Genomic DNA, 17,741 nt, shown 5'->3' with positions numbered 1-17,741 from the left:
AAAAGACTTTAGATAACGGTAAATTTGAGCGGCCATTTTGATTTTCTAAAGTTTAACTATAGTATACCGCACTAGGGGAAGCAAGCCGCTGCCTTTATGCGTTTGCAAAATTTCAAAAATGCTTATGGTTTTATTGCAACAAATAGTTAAAAAAGGCCATTTTTAGGTTTTTGGGGGGGTATAACTTCTAGAGGGGGGGAGATAGGTGAAAATTTTGTTCTACGGAAATAAGTTTCTAGTAAAGATTTATATACTTGCAAAATTTCAGCTTTCTATCTTTAAGGGTGTAGAAGTTTTGTAAACAGACACACTGACAGACGGACGCACGGACGGACGGACAGAGTGAAACTAATAAGCACTTTTTTTCAAAAATTTTTTGTAAAAGTGCTAAAAACAAAAAAATATTGGAAACTTTGATTTTAAATTTTAAATATAAGTTTCGTTTGACATTATTTGAGGAAGTTTTGTGTCAACAACTAGACTTGGGCTTAATACCATGTTTTATGCACATACAAAGATTAAGCGTTGTTAAAACAATAAACTTATTAAAAATTTTCGGGTATATCAGTGCTCGGCAGCTGAATTTTCAATATAGGGTCTGAATTTATATTTCTTTTACAATATTTTGATATTAAACGATGAAATTTTTTGGAATTTCTTATTTTAATTTTGTTTGCTAAGGGCCTTTTTAGATAATTCAGATGGCTAAAAGTGAATCTCTAATAAAAATTTGCATTATAATTTACATTTTTCTAGGGACAAATTGCTTATTTGATGGAAAACTGACATAACTCAAAATTTGCACATTTGAGAAAAGCGAATTTTAAAGTTTTTGGGCAAAGATTTTTCTGGCATAATGTATGGTAAGCGACAACTTTCAAACTAGAGAAATTGTGTTTTTGCACAAAAAAAATTCTTAAATACTTGTTTCTGCGGAAATAACTCAAAAATGTTATTAGTAAGCATTTAATAATAAGCATTTTACTAATTTTGTGCATATTCACTTCCTGTTTGGTTATGTGCTGAACAATTCAATAATTCCAACCAGAGATTTTTTTAACTATGGCGATCATTTTTTTTAATTATTTATGTTAAAGTAAGTCAATTTTTGAAATAATTTCTTAGTTGTTTAAGTGCATTCAAATAATCTTCTTACAAGCCCGGCCAATTATTTTAGATCTTAAAACCTCGTTATTAATTCCTATTAGGATATTTCATATTTCCACTCTCTTTTTTAACAAAAATATTTTTTAATAATTTCTTTATTAATATTATATTTGAATTATTTGCATCTTTAAAATGGGTAAGTTAAAATAAAATTGAATTAAATTTTAATAATACAGAAAAAAAATTTCAAATTTTAGCTATTTTTGTTTCAGAAGACCTAATCTTTCAATGTCTTTCTTAATATATCGTCCAACAATTGTTTGGGGTCTTAATTCAAATTGATTTTTATCTTCTTTAGTTGTCGTAACTTGATCACCTTCCAACCGATCTATAATTGTAACACAAACATCGGCTGCTCTTATTCCAGTGCTATGTGTTAATGCACCAAAAACAGTTGATTCCATTTCAATATTACGAACCCCAATATTATAAGCACGTTTTAAAAATTTAAATTTTTGTTCTTCATTATGCCAACATACAGCACCATCTGTACGTCCTTGACCTTCATAAAAATCATCAGTTGCCATAGTTTTTCCAGCTATAACTTCAAAATTATCATGTTTATCTGAACATGCAATTAAACTTTGCGATAAATTGTAATCAAGAATAGCTGGTCTTATAACACGTTCACCTAATATTATAAATTCATGTTCATTTTTAAGAAAACCATTAACTGGATTACTTGTAACAACAACTGTTCCCGGAGGTACACCAATACCACCAGATGTACCAATTCGAATAAAAACTGGATCAATACATTTAGCATAATGCATTAGTTTTGCCATTTCATGTAATAAAATACTTAATGAAGGCATTCCCATGCCATGTGAAACAGATAAAACTGGTCCAACTTTATACATTGCAAATCTATTACCTTTTTCACATAAATCTAATAATTGAGTTCCAACTGGGAAATTAAATTGTAATTCTTTTGTAATAAATTCAGCAAAATTTTTCATTCGATTTGTTGTACCACCCATGCAAACATACTAAATATGTTAAAAATTAAAAATTAAAGTTTGTGTTATGAAAATGAGCATAATAATACCTTAACATCTCCAAACATAGTTTTTAGATCATGAGTAGCCGTTCCAAGTGCTAAATGATAAAGTACATCTTCTTTCAATAATTTCAGATTTTCGTTATTTAAATGAACAGTTCCTTCATCTTTGTTTTGATTACCATTGCTGCTACTGTACATGAATTCAATTCAATTAAAAGTACTAGAAGAAATAAATTTAATAATTCAAAAATTTTGCACTCACTGGTTGCTGTTTTTTTCAAAATTGAATGACATTTTTCTTTCTGATGCTCTTTAATTGCAGTTTCAGCTAAAAATAAAAATAAAATTCTAATGTTAACTTCTATTTAAGCTTTTTATTGTTAGAGGGTTCACGTTATCTTAATTTCAATACACATACTGATTAAATTTATCACTTTCAAATGCATTTTTTAACGAGCTTTTATTGAAATATAAAATTTAATTTTGATTATTGCCTGCACTTTTCTAAAAATTTTATTTCGGGATATCCCCCTCCTTTCGAATAAAAAAAAATTTTTTGTCGAACAAATGTGTGAAAAATGCATTTTTCTCATGTTTGTAAATACATTTAACACGTTTTATTGGAAAAACTATGGTAGCGCATCAAAAAAAAAATCAAAAAAATTTTCGAGAAATTTTGAGTTTTGTAAAAAAAATAAAAAAAAAAATAACAAAAATTCTGACTTTGACAAGCTGTATCTCGAAAATACCACCCTCATCCACCCATAAAATTTTTTGCCAGAAGTTGAATAAAGAATCATCCCTGAAGATTAACCTTACCGAAGCACCCCGCGTATTATTTACCATATAAACTCATACCACTACAAACATTCTTACTGAAAGTAATGGGAACACTTGTTTATGCAAAATTTTAGCACTGTAATTTGAACTAGTTTTAAATAAATATTTGCTTGTGCAAAATTTCAATATGTAGTTTCCGAAAATTTCTATAATAATGCTAAATAACTATTGAAGTTGTTTTTGGACAAGGAGTCAGTCAATTTCAACGTTTTTTTATCATACAACAGCCCCAATTATACATTTGACTGCGCGAAATTTTGATATTATAGCATCTATAAGTTCTGAGATACAGCCAAAAAACTTTTGAAATTGTATGGAAGGTGCTCAAACCACTCCCTCTATCATATCAATTTAAATAAGGTTCTCGCACTTGCTCAATCAGTTTTTGAGTTATTGTTGGGACGGACAGATAGACGGACAGAAATAATTAAGTCGGCTCAGAAATCGGCATTGATCAAAAACATACACTTATGTCTATATCTCAGCCCAGTATTAGTTAGCGTTACAAACAGTAAGGTAAATCTATAATTCTCTTTGAATAAACGTTCGTACAAGTATAAAAAAATACCTTTTTCAAATAGATTAGGTTTTTATCTACTAACAGCTAAGTATACATAAATTTGTTCCTTTTAATAAAATGTACGATACGTCATCATTAGCTCAAAATAATAAGTTTAAAAATCTTAGGTAAGTATACAAAATGAAATTATTAATAAACAAATAAAAACTAATTTGAGCTCTTTACATTATTGTTTCAGCTTTGAAACGCGGAAAATAAAAACAAACTCTTGTTTAGCACACTTTTAAAAATCTTTATTTAATCTTCTTGCCAGTGATTATACATTATGTATGTACGTATGTATGTACTTATATAAATCGGCTTATAAAATTATCATTAATTGAATATGTGCGATTTTCAGTTTGTGTTCCCTTCTTTCGTTCATTAACGCTTTCGAATAAATTTCTTATAGCGCACTTATTTTGGCACTGATAACACAATAACAGAGATGATGATGTATACAGAGTTCTGTTATACATTCATATATGTATAACAAGTAAATATAGAATTCATATTTTTACATTCAATTTTTAATTGATAAGAATAGAATTATGTAATCTGAATTATTAGAGAATTGTATTAAATAATAAAAGGCTGGGTGGATCTAGTATAAAAATATTGTGGAACTCAAGTGTGAAAGTATTTAGTTAAATATGGGGATTTTCGATTATTAATTGTTAACATAAAGCACGTTCGATAAATCCTATAAAACTGTAAAATCTGCCAAAATAGCGTGTTCGATAAATTTCTGCTATACAAAAGACTTGTTGGGAAATGACAGTTCAAGTTTTACTCATTCAAAGGGACCAGTATCAGACCTCAGAATAGATATCGGAACTTTAATAAATCAAAATTTTATCAAATAGCAAACAAAGTAAATTTGTTATAAATCTTTTTCAAATATTTAAAATGTAATTATAAAAGTAGAGTGTGTACATATAAAGTACTTGCAAAATTTATATTTCCTACCTTGATTGCAAAAAAAACGTGTGCTTTAAAGGTAAACAATATGAGTAATCAAAAACTTTATTTCACTTGTATGTGAATGTTTGTATATATATTGATCTCCTAGCATTTTCAAATCAAATATGCAATTCGCTTGATTGGCTGTTTCAATCTTGAAATATACACATAATAATGTAAGTCTAAGCCCATACATATTTTTGTGCTATAAAAATTCTGTAATACCATTCAATGCAGAAGAACGAAGTTGTTTCAAGCAAAATGTGTGATCCTTAAATGGTATTATTAACCTTTAAACAAATTCCATTAATTTTTCTATTAACGATAACACAGAAAAAAAAAAATAAATTAAAATGTAAATATGTATATTGTTTGTATGTGTGTATATGAACAAACAGTATGGTAAGCTATGCAAATATGAAATGCGATAAGGTTTAAATTATAGTAATAACTCCAAATAAAGTTCTTAAGTTTCGCAACATAAAAAAATGTTTAATAAAATAAAATGCATTTGTGCAAATTAAAGAATTTATTTTTTCAAAGAAATTAATGTTTGCATTTCTCAAACTCATAAATTTCCTCATATACAAATGCAATATGTATACCTTTATTTCACGTTTATTTTCAAAAACACTATTAAGTATAACAGTATAACATTTTCTCTTCTTTGAATATAAAAATTTCATTAATATACTTTTAGAGTTTTTGAACTTGAAAATTAATACTTTATCATAAATATTTTAATTTTGTTTGCTAAGGGCCTTTTTAGATAATTCAGATGGCTAAAAGTGAATCTCTAATAAAAATTTGCATTATAATTTACATTTTTCTAGGGACAAATTGCTTATTTGATGGAAAACTGACATAACTCAAAATTTGCACATTTGAGAAAAGCGAATTTTAAAGTTTTTGGGCAAAGATTTTTCTGGCATAATGTATGGTAAGCGACAACTTTCAAACTAGAGAAATTGTGTTTTTGCACAAAAAAAATTCTTAAATACTTGTTTCTGCGGAAATAACTCAAAAATGTTATTAGTAAGCATTTAATAATAAGCATTTTACTAATTTTGTGCATATTCACTTCCTGTTTGGTTATGTGCTGAACAATTCAATAATTCCAACCAGAGATTTTTTTAACTATGGCGATCATTTTTTTTAATTATTTATGTTAAAGTAAGTCAATTTTTGAAATAATTTCTTAGTTGTTTAAGTGCATTCAAATAATCTTCTTACAAGCCCGGCCAATTATTTTAGATCTTAAAACCTCGTTATTAATTCCTATTAGGATATTTCATATTTCCACTCTCTTTTTTAACAAAAATATTTTTTAATAATTTCTTTATTAATATTATATTTGAATTATTTGCATCTTTAAAATGGGTAAGTTAAAATAAAATTGAATTAAATTTTAATAATACAGAAAAAAAATTTCAAATTTTAGCTATTTTTGTTTCAGAAGACCTAATCTTTCAATGTCTTTCTTAATATATCGTCCAACAATTGTTTGGGGTCTTAATTCAAATTGATTTTTATCTTCTTTAGTTGTCGTAACTTGATCACCTTCCAACCGATCTATAATTGTAACACAAACATCGGCTGCTCTTATTCCAGTGCTATGTGTTAATGCACCAAAAACAGTTGATTCCATTTCAATATTACGAACCCCAATATTATAAGCACGTTTTAAAAATTTAAATTTTTGTTCTTCATTATGCCAACATACAGCACCATCTGTACGTCCTTGACCTTCATAAAAATCATCAGTTGCCATAGTTTTTCCAGCTATAACTTCAAAATTATCATGTTTATCTGAACATGCAATTAAACTTTGCGATAAATTGTAATCAAGAATAGCTGGTCTTATAACACGTTCACCTAATATTATAAATTCATGTTCATTTTTAAGAAAACCATTAACTGGATTACTTGTAACAACAACTGTTCCCGGAGGTACACCAATACCACCAGATGTACCAATTCGAATAAAAACTGGATCAATACATTTAGCATAATGCATTAGTTTTGCCATTTCATGTAATAAAATACTTAATGAAGGCATTCCCATGCCATGTGAAACAGATAAAACTGGTCCAACTTTATACATTGCAAATCTATTACCTTTTTCACATAAATCTAATAATTGAGTTCCAACTGGGAAATTAAATTGTAATTCTTTTGTAATAAATTCAGCAAAATTTTTCATTCGATTTGTTGTACCACCCATGCAAACATACTAAATATGTTAAAAATTAAAAATTAAAGTTTGTGTTATGAAAATGAGCATAATAATACCTTAACATCTCCAAACATAGTTTTTAGATCATGAGTAGCCGTTCCAAGTGCTAAATGATAAAGTACATCTTCTTTCAATAATTTCAGATTTTCGTTATTTAAATGAACAGTTCCTTCATCTTTGTTTTGATTACCATTGCTGCTACTGTACATGAATTCAATTCAATTAAAAGTACTAGAAGAAATAAATTTAATAATTCAAAAATTTTGCACTCACTGGTTGCTGTTTTTTTCAAAATTGAATGACATTTTTCTTTCTGATGCTCTTTAATTGCAGTTTCAGCTAAAAATAAAAATAAAATTCTAATGTTAACTTCTATTTAAGCTTTTTATTGTTAGAGGGTTCACGTTATCTTAATTTCAATACACATACTGATTAAATTTATCACTTTCAAATGCATTTTTTAACGAGCTTTTATTGAAATATAAAATTTAATTTTGATTATTGCCTGCACTTTTCTAAAAATTTTATTTCGGGATATCCCCCTCCTTTCGAATAAAAAAAAATTTTTTGTCGAACAAATGTGTGAAAAATGCATTTTTCTCATGTTTGTAAATACATTTAACACGTTTTATTGGAAAAACTATGGTAGCGCATCAAAAAAAAAATCAAAAAAATTTTCGAGAAATTTTGAGTTTTGTAAAAAAAATAAAAAAAAAAATAACAAAAATTCTGACTTTGACAAGCTGTATCTCGAAAATACCACCCTCATCCACCCATAAAATTTTTTGCCAGAAGTTGAATAAAGAATCATCCCTGAAGATTAACCTTACCGAAGCACCCCGCGTATTATTTACCATATAAACTCATACCACTACAAACATTCTTACTGAAAGTAATGGGAACACTTGTTTATGCAAAATTTTAGCACTGTAATTTGAACTAGTTTTAAATAAATATTTGCTTGTGCAAAATTTCAATATGTAGTTTCCGAAAATTTCTATAATAATGCTAAATAACTATTGAAGTTGTTTTTGGACAAGGAGTCAGTCAATTTCAACGTTTTTTTATCATACAACAGCCCCAATTATACATTTGACTGCGCGAAATTTTGATATTATAGCATCTATAAGTTCTGAGATACAGCCAAAAAACTTTTGAAATTGTATGGAAGGTGCTCAAACCACTCCCTCTATCATATCAATTTAAATAAGGTTCTCGCACTTGCTCAATCAGTTTTTGAGTTATTGTTGGGACGGACAGATAGACGGACAGAAATAATTAAGTCGGCTCAGAAATCGGCATTGATCAAAAACATACACTTATGTCTATATCTCAGCCCAGTATTAGTTAGCGTTACAAACAGTAAGGTAAATCTATAATTCTCTTTGAATAAACGTTCGTACAAGTATAAAAAAATACCTTTTTCAAATAGATTAGGTTTTTATCTACTAACAGCTAAGTATACATAAATTTGTTCCTTTTAATAAAATGTACGATACGTCATCATTAGCTCAAAATAATAAGTTTAAAAATCTTAGGTAAGTATACAAAATGAAATTATTAATAAACAAATAAAAACTAATTTGAGCTCTTTACATTATTGTTTCAGCTTTGAAACGCGGAAAATAAAAACAAACTCTTGTTTAGCACACTTTTAAAAATCTTTATTTAATCTTCTTGCCAGTGATTATACATTATGTATGTACGTATGTATGTACTTATATAAATCGGCTTATAAAATTATCATTAATTGAATATGTGCGATTTTCAGTTTGTGTTCCCTTCTTTCGTTCATTAACGCTTTCGAATAAATTTCTTATAGCGCACTTATTTTGGCACTGATAACACAATAACAGAGATGATGATGTATACAGAGTTCTGTTATACATTCATATATGTATAACAAGTAAATATAGAATTCATATTTTTACATTCAATTTTTAATTGATAAGAATAGAATTATGTAATCTGAATTATTAGAGAATTGTATTAAATAATAAAAGGCTGGGTGGATCTAGTATAAAAATATTGTGGAACTCAAGTGTGAAAGTATTTAGTTAAATATGGGGATTTTCGATTATTAATTGTTAACATAAAGCACGTTCGATAAATCCTATAAAACTGTAAAATCTGCCAAAATAGCGTGTTCGATAAATTTCTGCTATACAAAAGACTTGTTGGGAAATGACAGTTCAAGTTTTACTCATTCAAAGGGACCAGTATCAGACCTCAGAATAGATATCGGAACTTTAATAAATCAAAATTTTATCAAATAGCAAACAAAGTAAATTTGTTATAAATCTTTTTCAAATATTTAAAATGTAATTATAAAAGTAGAGTGTGTACATATAAAGTACTTGCAAAATTTATATTTCCTACCTTGATTGCAAAAAAAACGTGTGCTTTAAAGGTAAACAATATGAGTAATCAAAAACTTTATTTCACTTGTATGTGAATGTTTGTATATATATTGATCTCCTAGCATTTTCAAATCAAATATGCAATTCGCTTGATTGGCTGTTTCAATCTTGAAATATACACATAATAATGTAAGTCTAAGCCCATACATATTTTTGTGCTATAAAAATTCTGTAATACCATTCAATTCAGAAGAACGAAGTTGTTTCAAGCAAAATGTGTGATCCTTAAATGGTATGATTAACCTTTAAACAAATTCCATTAATTTTTCTATTAACGATAACACAGAAAAAAAAAAATAAATTAAAATGTAAATATGTATATTGTTTGTATGTGTGTATATGAACAAACAGTATGGTAAGCTATGCAAATATGAAATGCGATAAGGTTTAAATTATAGTAATAACTCCAAATAAAGTTCTTAAGTTTCGCAACATAAAAAAATGTTTAATAAAATAAAATGCATTTGTGCAAATTAAAGAATTTATTTTTTCAAAGAAATTAATGTTTGCATTTCTCAAACTCATAAATTTCCTCATATACAAATGCAATATGTATACCTTTATTTCACGTTTATTTTCAAAAACACTATTAAGTATAACAGTATAACATTTTCTCTTCTTTGAATATAAAAATTTCATTAATATACTTTTAGAGTTTTTGAACTTGAAAATTAATACTTTATCATAAATGTTTGCAATATTAAAAGAATCTGTTGCGTTCAGCAGATAAGCGACCGCAATGTATATTGTCGAACTTAGCGAAATTGTTACAGAAAATTATGAAAATGAAATTTAAATATTTCTTTCCAATTTTAAGGACGTTAGTAAGATTTTAAGCTAAGATACCTAGAAAAGTGTAAATTTGGATATTAATAGATTTTCGTTTTTCGCCATTTTAATTCTCTGAGAAGTTCGCCAATTACTTTCGCTAATGATCAGAACTCAAATAATAAATTTCAAAAAATTCCATCAATTTGTTACATAGATAATGTAAAATCGGTCCCTAGTTCGGTTTCCGAGCCCTGATTTTTCCAAAAAAAAAAAAAAAAATTATAGTTTTATTGTTTTAACATGTCGAATTGAAATATTAAATTTCAATGAAGATGATTGATTGTTTTTTTTTTGGTATATGCAAGAATGTAAAATTTGCCCGGGAAAAAGTCCAGTTCCTATGGCCATCAATCCTTGCCATAACCGAAATAAATTTACATATATTAAAATTTCATCGGCTGAACTTAAGAGATACACTCGTGTAAACAAAGTTCGACATCTCGCTAAAAATAGTTTATTTATGCTTCCCTTCCACGAAGAAGTGCGTTCCCACCGAAAACTCGTCATACGAAATTTGGTGCCATCACATGACCTCCCTTATTGTATAGAATGCGGTCGGTAAAAAAGCAAATAAACAAATTTTTGCGAATTAACAGGGCAAAATGTTGTTTTGATTTTACATAAGAATTTTTTCTATACTCTTGTTAGTTATTTCTGTAGGCAGAGTTAGATGAAAAAATGCATACCATACCAAATTTTGTACAAACACAAATATTTATTAATTACAATAATATTAACAATTAATATTTAAATAGTTAAAACTATTTTTTATTAAAGAAAGATAACATTGCAAATATTTTCTCAAATGAATTATAACAAGATCCACATATATACATACATACATAGAAAGTTTTAAATTTATTCAAATTAAGCACAGTACTTTATAATTTTTAATTACACTTTTACTTACAAGTGTGTATGTATAAATATTTTGTTGATTAGAACTTGTGTTTTGAATTAATTAAAAAAAAAAAAAACGATTTGCCTTATTTACACAATATTTTAAAATAGACTTGACTATTGAGCGCGATCTTATTAACTAAACTAAATCGAAATTTTCTTGATAGTTTTCATTACCAAAACAAAGTTTCCTATTCATTCTTTTTAGGATAGTAGAAGTAAACAAACGTAAATTTAAGAGATTTTTCTATACAGTTCTCTTTTTACTATATTTTTCTCTTTAATTTTAACATTTGAATTTACTCATTGAATTAAGTAAAACTTACTCTTAACATTTTATTCATGTTCTTTCATATTTGTGTTCGCTTTTGAAAATGAAAATACTAGGAAGCAGAGGTCTTAACTCTATGCTAAAGAAATTATAGATCTACTTTTTTGCTGTTTTAATAAAAGAAAATTTTTTAGTTTCTTTCACCGCATATTTCTCGATTTTTTTTTTAAAGAGCATAGAACAGTTTCGGTGAAGTTGGTGTCATTGAACAGTGTGCAATGAATAATTGATTTTGATTTCTACGATATTTAAATCTAGACTAGATATTTTAAGACTTTTGTCTTTGACACGCGATTCATTATTATGGAAAAATCGACGCCTTATCAATGATTAATATTTATTTAACAATTATTAAATATTCGTTTAGAATAGCTTGGTGAGAAATTAATTTCAGCTTTTTTTCATAGAATGTGACATTATTCTTGATCATGTTTTTTTTGAAAATTTGTTTAATTTATTGACTATATGCGACATCTATATTGAAGTTATGAAAAACATAATTCTGAATTTTAAATAATTGATAAAAATACACATACATGGACACATAATGCATGTATATTTAATGTTGTGTTACCTAGCATTACGAATATTTTATATATGAAATTTGTTTGATCAATATTATTTTAGTGTCGCAGCAAATTACGTCAAAAAAGATTGTTCAAAAATAAATTTTTTCAAAAACTTTTTGATAATTATTACTGTTAACAAAGAAATTTAAAATTTTTTAAAAACGGAAGCAAAAATGAATAAACCAAAGCGTAAACTAATGCAGAGATATGAAATTCCTGTTAATCACTTAGAATTCAATTACATAAAAAAATGCAATAATGCCCGTGAAATGGAAAAAATTTTACGAATTTTATATTCAGGCGAGGAAGGATACTACAAAGAATTGACTCAATGCGCTGAAGAGAGATTAAAAATTTTAAATCCGAACAGTAAATTATTTCGTTATGAAACTGCAATTCTTAGAAAACAATTTCTTGATCAAGAAGATTGGGAAAAAGATGGTGAACCAGTTGTCGTAAGTGTACTATTTTCTTTTTAAATAAAATATGTACTGCAATACATACATATGTATATATGCATTCTATTAATTCGAAAACATTTGTAGGAATGGTCAGATGAAGTTAAAGTCAAAGATAATTTTTTATCTGTTATTGCTAATGAGAAAAGTCCTCAACTTAATATACCAGATATAAGAGGCAAAAATGAAATGATTTCATATACAAAGGGAAAAAATAAAAAAAAAAAACCAATTAGAAATGATGATAAAAAAAATACAATCGATAATGAAAAAAGAATCAAATCGACAGATTATCGAGCATGGGATAAATATGATGCAGATACAGAATGTTTGAAAATGGAATTGGACGAAGAAAGAATACAAGAGGAAAATGAAAGAAATAAATTAAAGGAAAAAAAAGAAAAAATACATGAAATCATAAAACCGATAAGTGAAAATGATGAAGAAATACTTGAGAAGTTGACAAATGTGGAAAAAGAAGCACTTGCCATTAAGTATGATTTTTGTATTTTGTTGTTCTTTCTAATATGCATGATTGTTTTCTCATTAAATCTATGTAAATATGTAATTTAAATTTTAGGCATAAAGATTGTGGAAATGATTATTTTCGGATCAAAGAATATCAAAATGCAATTATTGAATACACAAAATGTATTGAAATTTATCCAACAGCAGTGGCTTATAATAATCGGGCAATAAGTTGTAAGTTAACATTTTAATTAAAATTAAGGTCTTGATTTTACACCGATTAGTACAGATAGTTATGTTATGACTATAGTGTTACCAGAAATATGTTTCCATGTTATCCTATGTTTCTTTTCCTACAATACACTCGAAAATCATTTGATGTCATACTTGTGATTTAATTATTATCCTTACTTTTTTCTCGTTGACTAGACATGAAAATGTTTCTATATCGAAAAGCTTTAGATGATATTGAAAAATGCTTAGAAATGGATCCAAAAAATATTAAAGCACTATTACGCAAAGCCCAAACATTTATAGCTATGGAGCGAAACAAAGATGTAAGATATTTTTTCTACTATAGTTTAATAATTATCACATACATATATACATATTTTAGGCACATGAAATCTATACAAAGATTATATCAATTGAACCATCAAATATTGCTGCTCGTAATGGTTTAAATGAAATAAAAAATTTAATTCCATATTCTCCACCACCCCAAGCAACACGAATATCAATTGAAGAAGATGAAGAAAGAAAAAAAATTGATGATTCTCAGGTTGAATTGAATAATAAAATAGACAAGAATTCAACAGTAAATAATCAAAATGATGATGCTTCTGTTATAGAATCGAAGAAAAATATTTCTGAATTCATTACGGCTATAACAAGTAATGAAAATAAGAGTAATAAAAATTTAACAGTCCATGAACCGATGGGCATGGAAAAACTTGAAAAAAATTCAAATGAAAAATCAGAAGAAAATTTGGACGTACCCATTAAAAAAACTCAAATATTTGAAAATGTTGAAATATTAAAATCAAAATATCAGATCCAGAATTTTAGTAATATCACCCAACATGAAGATGTTGTTAATGAACAAAATTTAAATTTGCACAAAAGTAAAAATATCAAAAATTGTCTAAAAGAGAATGAAAAACCTAAACAAAATGCTGAAGGAATTTCACCAACATCAGAATGCAAAGAAAAAACTGCATCTAATCAAAATAATTCAAAAGAAACTGTAAAAATACCTAAAACTCCTCCGTCATGTGGTAAAAATAAAAAATTACATAAGAAACCTAAACCTGTAAAACAATGTGATGATGAAAATTATGTCCAAGAAGATTTATCAAAATTAATTATACCGAAAAAAATTATTAAAAATAAATTTGCAAAAACTATGGAAGCATTCAAGAACAATAATATTAGCTTACCAATGATACCAAATATGAATGGATCACGAAATAATACGGAAGGTAATCAAAAATCATTGGGACGATCATCTCAAAATTTTACTTCGGAACCTAAAATTAACATTAAATTATTGCCAGATAAATCAAAGAATGAAGTTTTCATTAGAGAAATTAAATGAATTGCGATAGACTGAAGGGGATTAAATAAATGTCTGGTTCTACGACTTACAAACTTGAAAGTTTACTTTATTTTCAAATGAATTTTAATAGATCTAGAATAGTTCTAGTATAGTTTAATGCTATAATTAAAGTAGTTGACAAAAATTCAATACATTATTTCATTTTCTCTGTTATCCATGGTATGATATTAACAATACAAAATTTCGATAGGTCCTCTTTTTATGTTGTATAAATTTCAGTTCCTTACGCGCATTATTTTGCGAAATCGAAGTCGAGGTGGCCAGAAATGGCTTAGTGGTGTTTTCGAATGTTAATTTTATAATAACTGATATTATAGTGATGAAATACAAATTAACATTTTGGTATTCAGCAATTTTAAGACTATTAGCCATTTTATGGCAAGCGGAAAACGATTTGCTGTGCAAAAACTCTAATTTTATTGAAAAATCTTATTATTTAAAGCCAAAAACTAATTTAAGAATAACAATTAAATTATATGGCGTTAAATTAATAAACAGGCTTGTTTTTACAAATTTGCAAACTTTCAAAACGGTTCCTTCTAAAATTTTAGTTTTGCTACTAAATGTGTTTTTGGGCGTGATTACAGTACCTTTTCTTCTTCTTAAATTTTAATAGTATTAATTTTTTCCGTTGATATTATTCTACTTAATATAAGAACGTCCATTTGCAATTCAAGTATTTCAATATGTTATATCACAATAACTTACTTTTCTAGAACCTCGTGAATCTTTTTGTAAAATTAATAAATAAGTAAAATAATAGTACGGAATAAATAAGTACGAAGTAAATAAATTTCAATAATTCAGTTCTAACTTTTAGATTTTAATCTGTATAAAATCTGTAAAAATAGCAATAGTTCGAAAATTATAGTTGTGCTTCTAAGTTCTAAAAGAATTTATTAGTTTTAATTTTTTTATAGCTACTGCCAAAATACCATAAATTAATAATGAAGAATTACTAACTTAAGCTTGTTACAAATCTGTAATTAAAATAGAACTTTCAGTGTGGGTTTGTTCGGAAGCATCAAATAAAAATTGTATGATTTTGTCAAAATCGAAAAAAAAAAATTAAATTTCAATGTATTCATTTTTTTTAAACACATTTTATTATTTTACATTTAAAAACTTAAAATTCTTGATGCATTGTACAAATTATTTGATTCCATTGCTTAATTTCATAAGAAAATTTTTTGTTTCAATTTATTTCAATTAAAAAACATATCAAAAGTATCGAAAAAATTTTGCATGCACAATTTGAAATAAAATTTGGATACAGAATATTTCAGTCTACATGAAATAACACGATTTCAGACACAATGTGTCTAATGCGTCGTAGATGCAATTCCGAAGACACCCTTGTATGTCTGGATTATCGAAAATCCTCTAAATAGAAATTGTAATTTTAATATTAATAAAATAAAAATACCGTTAATTTTACATTTTTATTATACTTATATAATTTATTTATTTTTATTTACTTCATAAAATCTATAAGCGTGATATATTTTTACAATTTTTATTTTTATATTATATGTATGTATGTATAATAGTATGGGGCTTAATTAAAAATTAAAAAAAAAATAATTAATAATTTGATTTTTAATTCCTATTTTTTTGCATTTTAATTATAAAATATAGAAAATAAGGGAAATTTGAGAGAAATTTTAATTTAAATTAAAAAAATAGGTGAAATACGAATTTATTAAATTCAATTTCCCGACAATTTACCATTAATTTCAATTAATAATTTTTATTTAATTCAAAAATCACTTTTTTAATTAAAATATTTGGAATTTTTATTTGCAAAATGAAAGTGTTTATTTGAAGTTTTTATTGTTATACATGCTTTCTTTTCTGTTTTTTCTTTTTTTTCTATTTCAATAATATTTTTATACAAAAATTTAGCTACACATTTATTTATTGTACTAAAGTTTACACAAATATATTTATTTTTTTTTAATATTATTGTATATACATAAACATATTTAATATACCGAGGGGGACTTATGGGCGGGGCAAAACCCTCGTCTATAGCTCATATTTTAAAAATTTTGAAATAATTTGGAAAAAACCACAAAATTTACTATTAACAAATATTTTTTGCAGCTATGCAGATTGTAAGTCAAAAGAAGGATATATTTTATGTTCCGAAATATGGCAGTATTTTAATTATGAATAATATGAATTTTGTATATTAACTTCAAAATATTTTAAAACCATCTTGTGCTGGATAAAGGGTTAAGCCATCCCGTAAGACGGTGATATATTTATTTGAAAAGAAAAAAGTAAATTTGGGAGATGGTGGAAGAAGCTTTATAGAATTTTTTTTAATTCGTAGATTTTATGTGCTTAATTTCGTAGATTTTATGTGTTTATATTTAGTGAAAACGGAAATTCAATAATAAATGAAAGATATTAAAGATACAATTTTAATGTTAAAAATTAACTTTACAATAAATAATATTAAAAGACCTGTTTTATCGACTAGTACATATATTAAAAATGCGTGCAACTATGACGTTTGTCATGAATTTTAAAGCGACATAACGTATGTCTCATAAATTTTAATATAATTAAGTCGTAAACGCAATTGGTTATTATTTTAGTTTTTTTTTCCATTTCTTTAAAATTTGATGTTTCTGTTCGACAAAATGAATGACGAAGACAACATTTTAGTTTTGAAATTTGAAATTTTTCATTTTATTTGAAGAAAATTTTTTTAAAAATAATATGTGAATTGCAAAAATTGCTTAATTACAGATGCTTTTTTTTTTACAAAATCAAATAAATTACGTGATTAATACTATGGCCAATTCTCGGACATATTGGGAAATGGAAACAGCCATTTTTAGGACAAATTAAATAACAAATTGTATAACAAAATTTCAAAATTTTGTATAATAAATTTTTAAATATTTTTTTATGGTATATTTTTTGTTTTTTATATAATACAATTAATATTATTTGTGCTTCGTTTTTTGAAATTTATTCAAATATTTTATTTTTTTGTGTTTTTGTTATATTTTATGTATGCATGTATGTATATATAAAAAATTTTTCTTATTGTGCAATTTTGTTTTTCAAATATTTTATTAAATTATTTATTTTTGCTTTATTTTTGTATAATATTTAAGTATATGTATGTATATATATATAAATGTGTATAAATGTATTTACATATTAATATGTATACATAGAATATTTAGGCTGGTGTATAAAAAAATTATAAAAATTAGCGCAATTTTAATGGCATTGAATAAATTAAAATTTTTTGAATAATTTCATTTGCGTTTTTATCTTTGTTTTGTTTTTTTTATGTTTTTTATTAATTTCATTTGGTCTTATTTTTTATAATGTTTTAATTTTAAACTTTGAAAG

At 26.0% G+C, this 17,741-nt stretch overlaps 3 protein-coding genes across 3 annotated transcripts; 1 reads left to right on the top strand and 2 right to left on the bottom strand.

Moving 5' to 3' along the window:
• Positions 1 to 1,234: 1,234 nt before the first annotated feature.
• On the bottom strand, positions 1,235 to 2,584 carry LOC129611972 (uridine phosphorylase 1-like). The gene is made up of 3 exons (XM_055525403.1): positions 2,433 to 2,584; positions 2,216 to 2,360; positions 1,235 to 2,156 (listed from the first exon to the last, which is right to left on the bottom strand). The coding sequence occupies exons 1-3, from the start codon at positions 2,462 to 2,464 to the stop codon at positions 1,365 to 1,367; spliced, it is 969 nt and encodes a 322-aa protein (XP_055381378.1). The 5' UTR covers positions 2,465 to 2,584; the 3' UTR covers positions 1,235 to 1,364.
• A 3,259-nt stretch (positions 2,585 to 5,843) lies between these two features.
• LOC129611840 (uridine phosphorylase 1-like) lies at positions 5,844 to 11,053 on the bottom strand. The gene is made up of 4 exons (XM_055525230.1): positions 10,930 to 11,053; positions 7,042 to 7,107; positions 6,825 to 6,969; positions 5,844 to 6,765 (listed from the first exon to the last, which is right to left on the bottom strand). The coding sequence occupies exons 2-4, from the start codon at positions 7,071 to 7,073 to the stop codon at positions 5,974 to 5,976; spliced, it is 969 nt and encodes a 322-aa protein (XP_055381205.1). The 5' UTR covers positions 7,074 to 7,107; positions 10,930 to 11,053; the 3' UTR covers positions 5,844 to 5,973.
• Positions 9,260 to 14,424, top strand: LOC129611979 (sperm-associated antigen 1). Its single transcript, XM_055525418.1, has 7 exons — positions 9,260 to 9,317; positions 11,878 to 12,274; positions 12,365 to 12,472; positions 12,536 to 12,771; positions 12,858 to 12,979; positions 13,175 to 13,302; positions 13,362 to 14,424. Exons 2-7 carry the CDS (start codon positions 11,993 to 11,995, stop codon positions 14,340 to 14,342), a joined length of 1,857 nt encoding a protein of 618 aa, XP_055381393.1. The 5' UTR covers positions 9,260 to 9,317; positions 11,878 to 11,992; the 3' UTR covers positions 14,343 to 14,424.
• Positions 14,425 to 17,741: the final 3,317 nt, after the last annotated feature.

Source organism: Condylostylus longicornis, unplaced genomic scaffold, assembly GCF_029603195.1.
Source record: "Condylostylus longicornis isolate FDR11 unplaced genomic scaffold, ASM2960319v2 ptg000055l, whole genome shotgun sequence".
NCBI lineage: Eukaryota > Metazoa > Arthropoda > Insecta > Diptera > Dolichopodidae > Condylostylus > Condylostylus longicornis.
This window is presented reverse-complemented; position numbering and strand designations above follow the sequence as displayed.